Source organism: Pyrus communis, chromosome 17 (genome assembly GCF_041283825.1).
Source record: "Pyrus communis isolate YQ-2024b chromosome 17, ASM4128382v1, whole genome shotgun sequence".
NCBI lineage: Eukaryota > Viridiplantae > Streptophyta > Magnoliopsida > Rosales > Rosaceae > Pyrus > Pyrus communis.
The window spans coordinates 18,435,174-18,452,801 of NC_142581.1; the positions used below are offsets into that span (position 1 = coordinate 18,435,174).

The 17,628-nt window shown below is 40.9% G+C and overlaps 2 protein-coding genes and 1 long non-coding RNA gene across 3 annotated transcripts; 2 read left to right on the forward strand and 1 right to left on the reverse strand.

The window, feature by feature from the left end:
- Window positions 1-2,004: 2,004 nt before the first annotated feature.
- LOC148689561 (uncharacterized) lies at window positions 2,005-3,063 on the forward strand. The gene is made up of 2 exons (XR_015958345.1): window positions 2,005-2,167; window positions 2,515-3,063. It is a non-coding gene; the product is annotated as an uncharacterized LOC148689561 (long non-coding RNA).
- An 8,854-nt stretch (window positions 3,064-11,917) lies between these two features.
- On the forward strand, window positions 11,918-12,961 carry LOC137707494 (ESCRT-related protein CHMP1B). Its single transcript, XM_068446370.2, has one exon. It carries the CDS (start codon window positions 12,100-12,102, stop codon window positions 12,709-12,711), a length of 612 nt encoding a protein of 203 aa, XP_068302471.1. The 5' UTR covers window positions 11,918-12,099; the 3' UTR covers window positions 12,712-12,961.
- A 1,977-nt stretch (window positions 12,962-14,938) lies between these two features.
- Window positions 14,939-17,525, reverse strand: LOC137707618 (jacalin-related lectin 19). Its single transcript, XM_088689117.1, has 3 exons — window positions 15,956-17,525; window positions 15,475-15,681; window positions 14,939-15,394 (listed from the first exon to the last, which is right to left on the reverse strand). Exons 1-3 carry the CDS (start codon window positions 15,974-15,976, stop codon window positions 15,071-15,073), a joined length of 552 nt encoding a protein of 183 aa, XP_088545243.1. The 5' UTR covers window positions 15,977-17,525; the 3' UTR covers window positions 14,939-15,070.
- Between the last annotated feature and the right edge of the window lie 103 nt (window positions 17,526-17,628).

The window sequence follows — 17,628 nt, forward strand, 5'->3', positions numbered from 1 at the left end:
TCTTCAAGGATAATGCCCCAAAAATGATCACCAAATGCTAAAGGCCCACTACCTAAAACCCTTATTCCAATGGTATGTTTGGTCAAAGTGGGAATCGACCAAAGCTTAAGGAGCCTAGCCTTCGACCCCCGTGACCTGGGCCGCTTGGGTCACCCGAATGGAGCCACACTTTGGTGATGAGTGGAAGACTATCGGTATCTTTAACGCCATCAAACTTTCGACCCTTGAGATCAACATGGACCTGAGAGCTCTTGATGGCTGCCCTGAGTTTCTGGTGTTCGGCCACCAATACTATGGTTCTTCCTATTGGTCCATTGGTCCAACCGTGCTGGATGTCATAACCATACTTGGCACTTCTCCCTTTGGTCTCCCAATTGATACTACTCTTTCTCGGTATCAATTCATCCTGGTTTTGAAAACAGTCTTTGACGATCGTGCAGTAGAAGTTTTGACAAAGAAAGATCAAGCGGCATAAAAAGAAGATATGCACAAACTACACAAGAATTTCTTCAACTACAACACCTTAATCAGCCACTTTGTTAGCTCAGAGGAGGAATGTCTCAGGAAAGGAGAACACGAGGCCTTTTTGTTTTACTGGTACAATAAATTCATCTTTTGTACCAAGTTGAACAAGTGTTTGGTCGAAAATATACCAGTGGCCATGTCCTGGCCCTCAGGCCAACCATCATTGCCAATCTCACTCGGTGTTTGGCCGAGGCCTCTGTTGGGAAAATCGATCCATACCAGAACGGCCCACTCTGGTTGCATGTCTACTTTGCCACGTTAAGGCTAGAAATCCCAAGCTTCAACTCTTCTAAAGTGATGGGTCTTCAATTGGCATCGTGCCCCATTCCTACTCACTCGGCCGAAGACATCTTCAAGTATTTCTTCGGCCTGGAAGATCTATCAGATAACGAATTTCTGGTCTACCGCCGTCAGAAATATATGTCTTCCATCAAACTCTCCACATTAGCATGGGAGGAAGTAGACCTTCGACAATTCTAGGGATCGTTTACCCTAGCTTGTGACCTTCCATTTGGTTGCGATGCTCGACGAGCTAGATAAGATGTCTACCATCCCCACTTCGTAGTTCGTCAATTGGGCTTTCTTCAGGGTTGTCCAGTGCCAGTCCTTATCTCTCGCTCATTCTTGAACCGATAACACCTATCCGACTCCTCGAAGGGAGAATGCGAGGAAGCCGAGTAAGAATTTCAAGAGTAATGTACCAAATTCCACCTTTGGCCGAATACTCCAGAAACCCATAGTACTAGCACCTTCGCCAATTGGTGGGATGCTTATGTCAAGGATTTCTTTGGTGCTTCAACCGAGGAAACTTCAAAGAAACTTTTTGGCGATCAACCAAAGAAGAATTTTGCTCTAAAATCCAAGAAGACGACTCAAGGTATATATTTTTTATTTCTCTGTTCATCTATTCAAACTTCATTCTGACTCAGGCTTAGTTTTTCCAGGTGGTCATGCAAATAAAAGGGCCGATGTGGTTGCGATGGTCATAGCCAAGAAGAAACTCAATCCTCCTCCAAAGAAGGTTGCAACTATCGGGACTTCCTTAGTCGAAAAGACAACCACTGATACGCCGATTACAACGAGTAAACTGCCTTGCCTGGAGGTCAAGATGACTAGTAACGTTTATCCAGTGCCAAAAGCATATTCAGAAAAAGGCAAAGAAATGAGAGCGAGAGAATAATGTTATTTCAAGCCAGAACACAAGACAACCACTCCTAGTATCCCTCTTCCTTCTCCTGTTATCCAGGTCTCGACAAAGGTACCACAAAACCGTTTGACCTCAACAATTTCCTTTAATAATGGTTTCCCTTTCATTTTGAATGGATCTCTTGACTAACAGACGATCCTCCTTTATAATCAAGAGAACGATAGCGAAGTACCCTCGCTGGTGAGGCGCCTTCGATGAGTTCAACCACCAATTACAAGTCCCTTGCCTCTGGGCAAAGGCAAAGGTGTCACATCCCCTCTGGGTGATTTCCAATCGACGGTCGAGGTGGTGGGCCAGGTTGACCCTCATGCGGCCAAAGTAGGTCCAGGACATGAAGCGGTGCCTCTTGTTGAGCCAGAAGCGACGATAAAGACGCCGGTTCATCCCCAGGACAAGAACTTCGGCATCCGTCATCAGGAGGTCTCTTCGACCTTTGTAAGATTCATCATCATTTTCTTTTATAATTTCTTGCCTTAGAACTCTAAACCAAGGAAAGCATTAAATGCCAGGTGCCCAATCGCTTGTATCACCGAAAATTCTATGCGTTGAATGATGTTATTTATATTTCCTGGCCACCCTAGTAGCCATCAAATGTAGATAACCTTCATTGGCTATATGAATTGAAAAGCTACCTTAAACATTAGGCTCGGCCATTAAGTTCTCTGGGTTCGACCAACGAACCAATAAATATGGCCAAAGTCTCTTCTCAGCAGGTCCTAAACAACTTCATCTTCTACCATCCTTTTGAATTCTCTTTTCTCTAACAACTCTTCTCTGTGCAGCCTTCATGGGAAGTCGAGCTTATTGCTTTTCTCTCCAACACTTCGGGGACGGTTGGGTCTTCTGCAACCTTGGCCGAGTCTAGTGCCATTGCCAAGCTGCATGAACTTCTATCTCTCTCGGCCTTATAAATCTTCCAATGCAAAGGCCTCGACTCTGTGGGAAAGTGCAGACAAATAACGACCTGAAGGCTGCAATGGTCACTCACGAAGCTATCTGATCAGGGCTCGAGGTAATAAAGGCAAAGAAGGAAAGACTGGCCGACCTTAACCGTCAAATCGCCAAACTTCATTGTCAAAGGTCGGTCGTTGCTTCTGAGCTCGAAAAAGATTTTGAGTCAAACAAACCTCAATTGGCAGAGTACGCAGCTGGCTCGAAGTGGATACAACAACTAAAGGCTGACAAAAGAACATGACAGGCCGAGGTTACAATGGGCAAAGTGACTCCCTAGAATTTTTTCTGGTGTCGACTTATGGACCGGTCGATTTCTTTTTGTAATTTTGTGTGTACTCCCTTTGAAAATTAATGAAACAAAGCCTTCATTCTTGCATCTCCCAAGTGACCAGATAGTATTTCTTTAAGAATTTCCCATTGATTGGTAATTTATGAATTAAACCAATTTGTTCCTTGAGGTGGTATGCCCCATTGCCGAGAACTTTGTAGATGATGAATGTTCCTTCCCAATTTGGCGACCATTTCCTAAATCTGGGATCCTTAATCCCTACTGGTAACACGGTTTTCCACACTAACTCACCTTCACTGAACGTCTTTTGCCTAACTCGTTGATTTTAAGCTCGTTTGGCAATCTTTTTCTACGCCACTAGTAAGTTATAGGCATCGAGCCGAGCTTCTTCCAGATTTTCCAACTTTTACCTTATGGCCTAACTATACTTGGCATTGAACAAACTGTTTTGTTCGATGACTCGTAAAGAGTTTATGCTTACCTCAATCGGTAGCATTTCGTCGTGTCCATAAGTTAACGCATATGGGGTCGTCCCTGTTGCCGATTGGAGTGAAGTTCGATATGCCCATAGTGCGTCGTTTAACTTCAAATGCCACATACCGGGCTTTTCTTTTATCATTTTCTCAAGGATATTGATTAAAACTTTATTACTTGCTTCAACCTATCTGGTTGCCTGTGGGTAATACGACGTGGACTACTTGAGCAAAATTTTCAAACTTGCTGTGTATTCTTTAAACTTGTCGGCCATAAAAATCATGTCGTTGTTCGTTATAATTGTTTTTGGTACTCCGAATCTTGTCACGATGTTTTATTCTACAAAATTACAAACTTCTTTATATGTTAACTCAGCATATGGTTTTGCTTCAACCCATTTGGTGAAGTAGTCAGCTGCTATAAGTATCCATGCATGCTTTGCTAATCTGGAAGACGGCGTAATTTTGCTGATTACATCCATGGCCCATCCTCTGAATGGCCATGGCTTAGTGATCGAGTAAAGTAATTCGATCGGGACCCTATGTATAGGCCCATGGATTTGACATTGTACACAACCCCACGCATATTCAGAGCAATCTTTTACATACTAGGCCAAAATTAACCGTGTCAGCAGAGCAACCAACGTGTTTTGCGTCCGGATTGATAAACCCATATATTCCGTTATGTATCTCTGTAATAACTTGGGCGGGCTCTTCTGGGCCGAGGCACAATAACAAATATCATCTTCACATTTTTGGTATAGTTCATTCTGGTACATTATGTAATTCGTGGCATATACCATTGTCTTGCGGTCGTGTTTGCCATTGAGATCATCAAGATACTGCATAATTAATCTTCTCCAGTCGTCTAGTAATGTCTCGATCGTGCAAATATCTATAGGATCCTCTCATTCCAATAGCGAAGGCAGAGACATAACTCTTGTACGAATTACGTGGTCGTGTTGGAGAAATTGTTGATTAACCAAGGCCGAGTGTAGACGTTGCACCACTAGTATGATCCGGCCCAGTTTGCCCCCCATGAGTTATTCTCTGAAAGTTATTTGAGCCAAAGCGTCTGCATCAATATTGTGAACTCGTGAGATCTGCTTGAACATCGTGCCTGCAAATGATTTAGCTAAATAGCTGGCAACCATATGATAGGGCGCCAAAGTACAACTTATGCAACGAAAAGTCCAATTGAGTTGGTTAATCTCATGTTCTGAATTGCCAAGGACGAGCACGCGGGCTGCCTTCAATTCGTGAAGGACATTAAGGCCAATGACGAGGGCTTCATATTCAGCCTAATTGTTTGTATAATCAAAATCCAACTTGAGAGAAAAATACCATCGGTAGTGATCAGGGGACTGGATGATGATTCCAACGCTGGCCGAGGTCGAGGTACTAGAGCCATCAAAATACATCGTCTAATAATTATCACGTGTTTCCACCATGCCAATTTCGACATCGTTGCCCCCAAAACTGTATGGAGAAGGATGTTGAGCTAAGAAATCAGCCAACGCCTGTCCTTTGATAGCTTTTTGAGGCATGTATTGCAAACTAAATTCAGACAACGCCAATGTCTATTTCCCAATTCGGCATTTTACTATATCGGCCGAGTAAGCATATAGCGAATAACATTTGTCTGCGCAATGACCTGAGTAACAGAAGGGAGCATGTAATGCCTAAGTTTAGACGCATCGAAGAACAAAGCCAAACTAAGTTTCTCGACGGCTAAATAATTTATCTCAGTTGAGTTAAGATTCCGGCTAAGATAAAAAATGGCCTGCTCCCGCCTAGTGTCGTTGTCTTACGCAAGAAGATAGCCAATGGATTATTCGGTAGCTAAGATATACAACTTAAGAGGTTTACCACGCCAAGGTGGCACAAGGACAGGTGGGGTAATGAAGGAGACCTTCATTTGCATGAAAGCGTTCTGATGTTCTTTGCGCCATTTGAATTTGTTAGAATCCTTAAGTTTCAAGAGCGTGGAAAAAGCCTTCATTTTCCCCGCCGAGTTAGAAATGAAACGGCGAAGGAAATTGATTTTGCCGAGTAAGGATTGTAATTGCTTATTGGTTGTCGAGGTGGAGCATCACTGATCGCTCAAGATTTATTCTCATCTACCTTAATACCACGATGATGTATAAGGAAACCTAAGAAGTTGCCTACCGATACACCAAAGGTGCATTTTGCAGGGTTCATTTAAGATTATATTGGCGCATACGAAGGAAAGTTTGCCAAAGATCATCTAAATGTGTTCACCAATGCTTTGATTTGACCACAACATCATCGATATATACATTAACGACTGTGCCAATCAGGTCATGAAAAATGGTATTCATAGCACATTGATATGTGGCACCAGCGTTCTTAAGTCCGAAAGGCATGACAACCCATTCATAGGTCCCGAGTGCCCCGGGGCAACAAAAAGCAGTTTTGTGGACATTGACCTTAACAATGAAAATCTGGTTACAACCAGCATGGCCGTCCATAAAAGATAACATAGCATGGTTTGCTACAACGTTAATTAACAAGTCTAAAATTGGCATTGTATACTCGTCTTTAGGGGTTGCCAAATTCAAATTACCAAAATCAATGCAAATACGTAGAGTATCATTTTTCTTTAAAACTGGGATAATATTTGCCAACCATTCGACGTATCAGGTTGCTCGAATAAAACCAACTTTTAAATGTTGAACTTTAGTCGAGAATTGTCAGGGGGGTTGGCGGAAAGGTTTACAACCAACCTTGATGCATAATTCGTGCTTGACGAGTGTTCGGTCCAGGCCAGGCATTTCATGGTAACTTTAAGCGAAACAGTCTTTAAATTCTTCGAGCAGTTTAGAAAGTTCGCTTTCATAGGTTGGGGCAACAAAGAATTAATAAATAACAGTCGAGGGTCATCGGCCGTTCCAACATGTATTATGTCTAATGGATCTTTTACTTGGGGGCGACTGTCTTAGTGTTCGGCTGGGGCAACTTGGACTTCATCAAGTGACAGGACTGGACCATTGTCTCCTTAGGTGAAGAACTCAACTAAGTTCACGCTAGAATTCGGTTGCCTGGAAATAGTATACCAATGGGCCAACAGGCATTCTATGATAGATGAAACCACAGCTCGGTGTATATCATGTTTAGTATCAGGCATCAGGATCATCAATTAGGTTAGCCAACCCGAGTCTCACCGAATCCTGCTGAACAGTCTCGGCGTCAACATCAATAACTTTCTGAAGTGAGATCCGAGTCGGTTATCTTTCTTCGTTGAAACCTTGCAGGGTGATGTAGCCGACATGATCATCGTAATAGTGACCTTGAATCATATTAGCTTCGAACCACTGATTATCGACGGGATGAACTATAGCCAATTTGTCGTCCCAGAAGATAAGGATTTGATATAATGACAAAGGGATACAACCAGTTTGGTGGATCCAGTGATGACCAAGCAATGCATTATACTCGATCCTTGAATCGACTATAAAAAACGCGGTCTTGTGATTTTGATCTATGATTTTCACCTCTAAAGGAAATAATCCCTTAGTCTAAGATTTGTCACCGATAAAGTTGCCCATGGTTACCCCTAACGGAATAAGTTCATCTTTGGAGCGATGTAATGCTTTCATGATAGAAACGGGTATGATGCTGACCGTTGCTCTACAGTCGACAAAAATTTTGGAAATCGGGTATCCTTCAATATGGGTTGTGACATACAACGACTTCAAGTGATGAAGATTAATAGATGAAGAATGGGGAAATAGTTCGAGGAGAGCTGTTTTAAGTTTATCCTCTTTGCTTATTTACTCAGTTTCTTTGGTTGGGATGTTGTCGGTCGGAATTGTACAGGTAAGACATGGACCATCCTGATTCTTATGTTGTCGATGAACGAAGAGCCCATCAGGTCGTGGTCTTCATCCTCTGGATTTTTGGGCGAAATGTCTTGCTCATGGGCATTACTCGCTTGGCCATCTTCGGCTGCAGCGAAAGCACGTTCATGCGACATGTTTGTCGGAGCCGTTTTGTTTTGAATTTCGACTACTGGCTGTCTCAGCGTTGAGACTTGGTCTTGCGCTTGTAAAGCCTTGCGAGTTCGCTCCTGATATGTGATGCGAGCATCTCTTGTGTCCAGGTAAGCATCTAAACACGCCATGCGGTTTTTTTCATCGGCTGTAAGGCTGAAAAGGGAATCGGTTGAGAAAACTTCAAAATGGTACCGTAGATATTTGAGGTCCTTGAGAGAGAAAGGAAGATCGACAGTATCAATCAATATATGGTTCTACCTCAAAGCCAAGAACTCGAGCCTCGCATATATGTTAGAACCTAGCCTTCATTCTCAAATCTGACCACTTTTGGATGATCTATTCGGCATCGGGGGAGGTTAACGCCAGATCAAGAGACTCTTGGCATGCATTTGGCATTCCAAAGCCTTAGTGAGAAACGGCGGGTAACGATTTCGTTTAACTTTAATTAATGGCTCTTGTAGGGGTAACAGAAGAAGTTTGCTTTCGGCTTCTTTCCGGAAGTGCTCGAAGCGAGCTTTCATCTCCCCAGGCCGAAGAAGGAGTTTGATTCGCTTCTTGGATTCTTCAATTGTGGTTTCAAAATCACGATCGATTACCTTCTTTCCTTTAAGTAACTCGATCATGATTGTCGGAGGTTGTCGGTCATCTTCATTACCCACCATTTCTTTCGGCTGCCATTTGGTAGTTAGGGTAGCCTGGGCTACTTGTCGGCGAGCCATACAGTCTATTATTTGGTGACTACGTTTTCGCAATTTGGACAACACGATATATACACTGATAGGGGAATTGTAGCTATACCAACGTTAGTCATGTGACTCAGGTGGCTTGAAGGTTCACTGGTGGGTGAACTTGAGTTGCCAAAGTTGAGCGTATAATAATTTTCATTGTAAAATGGCACGTCGAAATCAAGTCACCGTTTGGCCGAAGACGGCTTGTTATTATGTGTTTAAGGGCCGAGCCTATCAAAAACTTTCTGGCGTTAGCCTACACCGAGCATTTTTTTAGATGTTGCTGCATTTGAAGGCGCTAGTTGCAGTGCTTCAGCTCGAAGTGGCTGTTCCTTTGACTCAGTTATGAAGACATTTGATTGGAACCAACTACATAAAACCATTGGCCAGTCAACTTCCTCTGTGCTGGAATCTAACATTGACTTAGCATAAGTTGGGTTTAAAAATTATTTGGGTGTCTCGTTCGAAGATAGATCAATTTTCAATCGTGGCTGAGAATTCTTCTTAAGGACGTACTGCTTCGAGATAAACTCGACTCTTTATTTTCTCTTATCCTTGGGTAGATGAGCATCTACCATGCTTACCATCGTTAAAGGGAAAAGATTGACATCAACGATCATTGGAAATTTCTTGGGAAACTTAAGTTTTCCATTGTCGATCCAGCTTTGGATGGCGTTGCGAAATATGACACAATTATTTGTCGTAAGCTTGTTTGAGTTGTGGTATTTGCAATACATCTTTCCTTTCATATCTTTGGCCTTGGGAATATTATGCCATGGCCAAAGCTTAACGATTTTTGCAAGTAACAACTGGTCGAAGATGGGGTCGGCCTTGGTGATGTTGAAAGTGTAGACCTTTGCCGTTTTGACGGCAGCTTCCACAGAGGTCGAGCAAGTTTTGACATCTTTGGAATTAGCGTGAGCCAATGCTTTGCATATGTTATCTATACTGGCATATTGGGACTTTTCGCCTTCGACCAATGCATAACTTACCATTGGGTTTTTGTAAATCATCCCTCGGGTTGGGGATTTCGAGATTTTCTCTTCTTGAAGCAAACAATCATATTGCTCGACATGTTAAGCCAGTTCGTACATATCTCAGAAGTTTTCCCTCAAGAATTTCTTTTTGTCTCCATATCCAGGTCATTCATGGCAAGCTTAATAAACTTAACTTCAGGAAGGGGTATTCGGCACTACTTTCTGGCCGATTTAAACCTCATAAGATATTCCATTGGTGACTCGTCGGATAATTGAGCCATCCTGGCCAAAGAACAAATTGACATTTCCATCCTTGGCCGATAAAATTGCTCATGAAATTTCTTGACTAATTCCTCCCAGCTTTGGATGAAGTTGGGTGGGAGGTTGATGTACCATGCGAACGCTGAGCCGGTTAACGAGAAATTGAACAATTGTAGTTTATGAAAATCACTGTTAACATCTTCACATTAAGCAATGAATCGAGTTACGTGTTCTAACGAGGACAAGGATGATTCTCCAGCGAAAAGGCTAAAGTCTAGAATCTTGAATCCCTTAGGATATTCGAACCTTTCTACAAAGGCTAGATATAGGTGAATGGATTTTAGGAACTTCGGCCCTTTTTGTAAAGTCGAATCAATCATTCTTTGGATTTCAACCATGTCAACAGGCGCTGGTTCTGCTCCTCGGTCAATTTTGACCAATCTGCTACTTGGTTCGCCATTTTTTTCTAATTCAATCATTTTGGGCTGAGTAGATCCTGTCTCAGCTTGTATCGATAACAATTGATTATTCTTTAGAATATGAGGTTGCTTGGGTCGATAAGCGGGTCCAATTTCCTGGACTTTATTAACCAGAACTTCGAGCAATCTGTTGTGCACAGCGCTATTATCACATATGTCTTCAAATATGCTTTTTACCTCTCGGTTGAACATTTGCTCAAACTGCCAGGATTGTTCTTCAAATCGTCACCGAAGAAAAGATCTAGATGGTACTCCACTAGTCCTTCAACAAAAACGCCTTTTGTCATTTTGATGGGGATTTCTGTATCACGAGTCTGACCGCCGAGATTAATTTCCTTTTCTCGGCATGTTGTATTTGTGGCTTCAAGTGTTACGGCAGTAGGAGGATTATGTGCCTGTGACAAACCATCTTGTTCTGGGCTTTGGACTGTAGGTGGAAGATTAGTCATTGACTTACCCATGATTGTTTTTTGTTTTTTTTTTTTTTTACTAACCATGTTTTAATGGTCATGAACTTCGCAGCTTTAGCACTAGGTCCCATTGGGCATGCCAAAATGTTGACCCTAAAAATTACCAAGCCTACATGGCGCGTAGGCCGAGTAATTAATAAGCTAACTAAGTCATTCGATTATGTGCGGGGTGTGCCAACTTGTCGGTCGAGTTCGATCGAGGAGTAAAATATGTTGATGTGGCGTTAGGCGCACTGCTGACTTCTTGATCTTGTGATTATGGCCGAGGAAGGAACACGTCTTGACCTTTGGGTTCTAGAGCCTGTAGACAAGGCTGCTAGTTTCTTTGAAGTTCACAAATTGTCGACACTAGGTTCGGTCTCAGTAATTATATTCGTGAGAGTACAAGTACGCATAATTGGTACTAGGCTGTACAGACACAAATACTTGAAAGAGATAAATGTCTTGATTGTAAATGTGGTTCGACCATCAGAATGCCGAACTCTAAAATGTACTTGCGAATATCCAATCATAAAATAAAACTCGGCTTTCAATGTGCCGAGCCTAGTAACTTGGTAACACCTCACTTTGCCGAGAAGGCTGATGAGATGACCTCTACCAACAAGGACTTAGAAATCCTTGTTGACCGAGACTTGGATAAATAACCAGTCGGTCTCGAAGCAGTGTTGTCTATCCAAACTGAAGGTGCTCCTCGGTCGGCCGATTTTACGGCTCCAATGCTGTCTATCCAAACTGAAGATGTCGCTAGTTGCCTTCATAATGCTGTCTATCGAAACTAAAGATGTGTTGGCAAGAAGAAATAGGGAGGGAAAAAATCTCAGGGTTGTTGAGAAGCTTTGCGCAGGGCAATTTATGTGTTGATTTGAATGAGCTTTGAACGATGCACTCCCCTTACTAGTTATAGCAGCGAACCCCCTTACGGTCGAACTAGAAATTTACTTGGATTAGAACTCCTCAACCGAATCTGATCAGGTTTCACCCAATTCTAACCCCTATAGAATTTTGAACCAAGCTCCTTAACGAACTAGATTCATCCCCTAATACTAAGCATCCTTAGCTTTAAGACTCCTTGTTGCACTAGGGTTCGACTACCTCATCCTTATCTAAACCAATCCTCTTCGTAATAGGATCCAACCTTGACTGGACAGCCCATGACAAGATTCTAGATGAATGTTACTGGACCGAGAATGACTCAAAGCTCGGCCCAAAATAATATTTTGGGCCTAAACAAATGTATAGAATGTTAATATAATAAGCTTATAAATTCTCTCACGTACAAGTTTATTTTTTCCTAAACAAGCGATATTATATCACAAAGGGGGTGGGGGACTGGACTAAAGCTAACAATGGGCGAGCCATAATAATATGGTTCAAATTTGTTTTTGGCGAGAATCGAACCTACGATCTTTAACTTATAAGTGAAGAAGAATACAAGTGGATTGTAATATTAAAGAGTCACATACAAGTTCATATCACTAAACCCGGCTTTTCGTATTTTGCAAAGGCATAAAGCAAGTGAAGCCCAAAATATTGCAAGTTGGAGCCGAAAAAAGCAAACTAGGAAACTTCGGCCTCACCCTCAGTGATATCTCTGAGACGCGGACGCGAAACGCGTGTATCGCAAGTCCAAAACGCACAAAAGCTCGAGTCTCTTCCTCCGATCCAAAACCCGAACCCTAGAAAGTCAAATTCCCCCCAAAAAAAATCCCCAAATTCCATCATGGGAAACACCGAGAAGCTGATGAACCAGATCATGGAGCTCAAATTCACCTCCAAGTCGCTCCAGCGCCAGGCCAGGAAGTGCGAGAAGGAGGAGAAATCCGAGAAGCTCAAGATCAAGAAGGCAATGGAGAAAGGCAACGTCGACGGCGCCCGGATCTACGCCGAGAACGCGATCCGGAAGCGCACCGAGCAGATGAACTACCTCCGCCTCGCCTCGCGGCTCGACGCCGTGGTGGCGCGGCTCGACACCCAGGCCAAGATGTTCACCATCAACAAGTCAATGGGCAATATCGTCAAATCGCTCGAGTCGTCGCTGGCCACGGGAAACCTCCAGAAGATGTCGGAGACCATGGACTCGTTCGAGAAGCAGTTCGTGAACATGGAGGTTCAGGCCGAGTTCATGGAGACCGCTATGGCTGGCTCCACCTCGCTTTCGACGCCGGAAGGTGAGGTCAATAGCTTGATGCAACAGGTTGCGGATGACTATGGCCTTGAGGTGTCCGTTGGCCTGCCTCAGCCAGCTGCACATGCCGTGCCCGCCAAGGAAACCGAGAAGGTCGACGAGGACGACCTCTCCAGGAGGCTTGCGGAGCTCAAGGCTAGAGGTTAAATTAGCAAAGTGATCAGCTTGCATTGCGAATTAGAATATATATGATGTGCTTTTGTATTTGTACTCATTGCTAATTATGAGTTATGGCTCGTGTTGGAACAATTTGCAACTTGATATTTGTGTATATTTAACAAATTTGAATTCGCTGCCATATACTACTACGGGGATTTTCTTTGCATTCAAGTCACTGTTTGTATTTCTTCGTTATATGTATAATAGCTATGTGCTGTGTGCCTGTGCTTATTGAGAATGAGCTTACAATTTTTTTTGATTGAGTGAATTGGCAGATTGGGACTGGTTGGTGGATCTTGGATGTTGCTGCCTTTTTCTGTTTCGCTCGGGCAGAAACACCATTTGCTTAAGTTGCAAGTGCTGTTTGTGATGTGATATTATGAACGAATTTGTTGATGGGCACAAGGATTTCGATGTATGATTTCTGATTGTTGCTTACGGGTACTAGTGTTTCTAGATACTTTGGAGTACATTATAATTTCTGTTGATTGGAATTAGGATCAATGTTTGTTGAAGTACATGTATGTTAATTGGCTGAATTAGCTTTTAGTCGTCTTATGCACTATTCAGGTTTTCTGAGGAAGGACATGTTTTGATATCTGTTGCTCCATTTTGTGCTTAGTGTTTTTGAATATGATCATGAACTTAGACATTCTTGATTTTGGCGTATAAAAGCTTATATGTAATTGTACATTACAGTCAGAACTTTCTTCATGTTTTATGTCTGTTGAATCTGTTGATGTATTGCAATTTTTATGTCCTTGGTTTTTTAAGACATCCACCTTATTTTATGGTAATTAATTATGGCTTGTAACAATCTGGCACGAAATGGTACAGTGTCTTGAGAGAATGTCGTGCTTCGATGCTGATCCATGCACTTTTTTTCTGAGTGAACCTTTGTTAGTTTGTGTATATGCATGAAAACTAGTGATAGTTGTTTCATATTAGAAATGATACCGTCGATGAGTAGTTTTTCATGGATGTATGCTGGTTGGTTTGTAATCTGTGTGACTCAAATGCATATTTACTATCATGAAAGTTGGGCAAGAGCAAAGCTTTGTGGTCTGGAATTTATTTTCTCACATTCTGCAATTTAGTACTGCATTCAGATGAATTGCAAGATGTGATTTCGTTCTTGTGTTTATATGTTGTGATTTCGTTCTTGCATTTATATGTTGTGATTTCGTTCTTGCGTTTATATGTTGTGATTTTGTTCTTTCGTTTACATGTGACTTCGTTCTTGTGTTTACATCATGTGATTTCGTTCTTGAGCTTATATGTTGTGATTTCGTTGCGGTTTAAGATTGTGGAATATGATTACCATCTTGTTAGATGTTATTGTTAGTCTTGTTAAAACACTCATTACTATCATGAATTGAATTCAATGGAGGTTTGTGTTTATAAAGGCTGATGGGAAAGCCACCTATCTAGTTTGTAAATTGTTCATTTGTTCATTTGTTCATTTGTTCAATTCTGTTTGTGCATCTAACTAAAAGCATTTGAAATAACGTTAAAAATGCTTATAGGTTAAGGATGTATCACTTGCTTTACAGAAGCACCTCCAGTTTTCTTTTTTTCAGAAAGCACTTGGATTTTTACTAAAAGTTTGAACGGGTCTTTGCTTCTAGTAAAAGCACTTTATATCAGAAATGATTTTTAGAGAAACGTTTTCAAAGTAGACCTGAGAGAGCCCGCCTGCTCTGCAGGGTTTGTCCAAAAATCCAAGTCATTATTGGATCTGGGTTACACGTTTTTGACACGTTGTCTTATGTCAAAGATTATGTCTGCTAAAAATCTCCCAAATCCGAAATTATTTGACTATTCGAATTAAATTTAGTGCTTATTTTTGTACCAGTATTCATTTATTTTCTTCAATACAAATGAATGTTTAATGATTGTTTAAAACAAATCATTAAAACAAATGATACCATCCACAAAGGGAGTGGGGAAATGGGTCAAGTCTTACAATATTCCAACTATAATAATATGGTTTAAATTCACCTTCGGCGAGAATCAAACCTAAAATCTCTTATTTACAAGTAAAGAGGAATATCACTAGACCGTAATATTAAGTGGCAAATGTGTTAATGATTTTATATTTGTTTAATTTTGTGCAAGAATGATCTATGAATGATGTACAAAAATATACACAGTTCAAAGTAGACCTACAAAATAGGTGTCAAAATATTTGTCAAAAACGTATGTCTCTGGATTCTAAAAGCAAGAAAAGTGAAATGCAACTGAATTATCTGGATAGCTTAAGTATACATGAAAACAATCAATCAAAAGCAGAAAGACTAGCTTATAGTTATACATTCAAAATCCCTTAGTCTTGGGAGCAGTCGTTTCAGTTTCTCTGGTGCCCGAAGGTAACCAAGCTCCCGAGCCTTCTGAAACTCTTCTGAACTCTCCGAAAGAGTTTTGTAGGGGCAGGGGATACATGAAACCCAATGGCATCCATGTACCAACCATTTCTTCCCTTCAACCCAACAATTTTTCCTCCTTCAACGTTGTAAGTAAACGTTGTGCCTTCCTCTATCCCAAATGGTCCGAACGTTCTTCGATTGCTCTGAAATTTAAGCGAACGGATGATAGCTGTGCCGCCGTACGCCAACAGACAGTAGTTCCCAGTCACACTGACTAGGTGCTCATACGGATACTCTAACTTTATCTGCAAGGCATGTCTTGAGTTCAAATCTTCATGACAATACTTGTCCAAATAAAATGAAAACTACGAGCTGCGAGGCAGACCTCCGCGGTCTGAGTGCCTCCGCGGCCTCCATGTGCATCGGCTTTGACAGGCTTGCCGTTTTTATCATACACCACGGTGATGGAGTCGATGCATTGGCCATAAACAACCGTGATTTCTCTCACGCCATTGTAGATGCCGTCGTCCCAAGGAGTTCCACCATTTCCTCCCCATGGTCCCACTACCGTGGTCTTCCTCTTCCCACCTTCCTACATAAAAAGTTACACCAGTTTCCTTGTTTCAAAGTACGTTGAAACAAAATCATAGTTTTAATAGGTAAATAAAGTTGATGATCAAGAGCATAACAACGTAGAAAATGGTGGAGTCGGCCTTCCTCTTTAACCGACTATCTTTTGGATTCAAACTCTTTCCTATTCTTTTGTGACGTAGATTAGAATAGTAATATCGCTTGTAATAATAAAACAAAGAAAGCACAACAACAAAGTAAGAAGTAGATGTGGAAAAGAAGAGCTTAATGCTTACCTTTGTGCTTAACGGAAGCATGATAAACACAGAGAAGAAGTAAGAAAAGAAGGCTTTATATAGAGAGAATATGTGAAAGAAAAGAAGGGGCTTCTTATTGAGAGTATATAAACACACACAGGGACAGATATATGGTTAAGGTTAGGGGACGCACACTTTTGACACCCGCTTTTACGGGCCTCACTTCGTAATGTATTTTAACGATCTAATCGTTTATCTTTAATGTTTTATCTTTATCTACTAAAGTCACCCAAATCCTAAACATATGATCGTTAGAGTAAATTTAGTGTTTCTTTGTAGATCCATATTCATCTATATTCTTCACCACAAATGAATGTATTAATAGTTTTGGATTTGTCTAATTTTTTGCAAGAGTGATCTATGAGTGATGAACTAAATATAGATCGTTCGGATCGTTCAAATACATTACAAAGTGGACCCTATAAATTGAATGTGAAAACATATGTTAATTGGTGAGTGCTAAGTATGGTGGGGGGATAGTATCTGATTCTATTCAAGCAATTCTAGCAATACGCAGGAACTCGGAATCATGCTTTTGCTTTATACATTTGAGAACGGTTGTGGTGGTCATCACTCTAGTCAATATCGCTAGAAAAGCATATATTTGAATATATCTTGGGATCCTCAAATCGTGTTTGTTTATCGTATATTTTGCAGTCAGTTTTCGTCGAGTACTATTCATATTTAATTTTAAATAAAGTATTTAAAATAATTTCTAACCGCACGATATACGACGAACGGATACGATTTGAGGATCCTCAGGTTCCTCACAAAGAGGATCCGGAGAGGATCCTCATTCGTAAAAGATTTCAAGTGCAAAAATTAGCACTCTTAATTACTGAGTTACAAACTTCAAGTTCTTTCGACCGAAAATGATAAACATATATATTTTTCCTTCTCCTACAAACTTTTATCTAATTATGTCAAATTTTTTTTTTTTAACAAAATTATGTATGTTTTTTCCGTTTAATTTTACTCAATCGATGACCATAAATAAAGAGAAAGGTGTAAAAGGCTAAGAAAACGTGTGTTAAAATCAGCTCGATTCTTTGCCAAAAACAAAAATGAGATGAAACCATGGTGACCGTAATAGCATCTAAATTAAAAAGTGCCACTTGGTGGACATCTAAAGTGGATGACACTGAAATCGAATTAGGTGTTGGGGTGATGCTAGAAAGACTATTTTTCAGATCAAATTTTCTAAACCACATGATATAGCGATTGATACTTGAATTCCTTGTTTAAATCATTAAAAATAGAACTTAACCATCAATTGTCACATCATGTAGTTTACAAAATATAGTCCCCCCAACATTTTCCTTAGTTGTTTACACTTCATATATATATATATAGTCCCCCTAACATTTTCTTTAGTTGTTTACACTTCATATATCATGTAGTTTACAAAATATAATCCCCCTAACATTTTCCTGAGTTGTCTAAAGGAAGGAGGTGGGCTAAGTCTCATAATGGGCTTGCATAATATGGTTTAAATTTGCTTTTGACGAGAAATGAACCTAAGACCTCTCACTTATAAGTGAAGAGAAATATTACTTGACCGTAACACTAAATGGCAACACCATGTGTCACTTTCTACACCAAAAATAAATAAAAAAAATAAAAAGAAAACAAGAATTTATAATGCTTTTACC

Bases quoted from the DNA above. Each gene is read 5' to 3' on its own strand.
- LOC137707494 (XM_068446370.2), top strand. From the start codon at position 12,100: ATGGGAAACACCGAGAAGCTGATGAACCAGATCATGGAGCTCAAATTC.
- LOC137707618 (XM_088689117.1), bottom strand. From the start codon at position 15,976: ATGCTTCCGTTAAGCACAAAG. The intron at 15,682-15,955 runs GTAAGCATTAAG...CTTTTTATGTAG, and splicing joins TGCTTCCGTTAAGCACAAAG to GAAGGTGGGAAGAGGAAGAC. The intron at 15,395-15,474 runs GTCTGCCTCGCA...CATGCCTTGCAG, and splicing joins GAGGCACTCAGACCGCGGAG to ATAAAGTTAGAGTATCCGTA.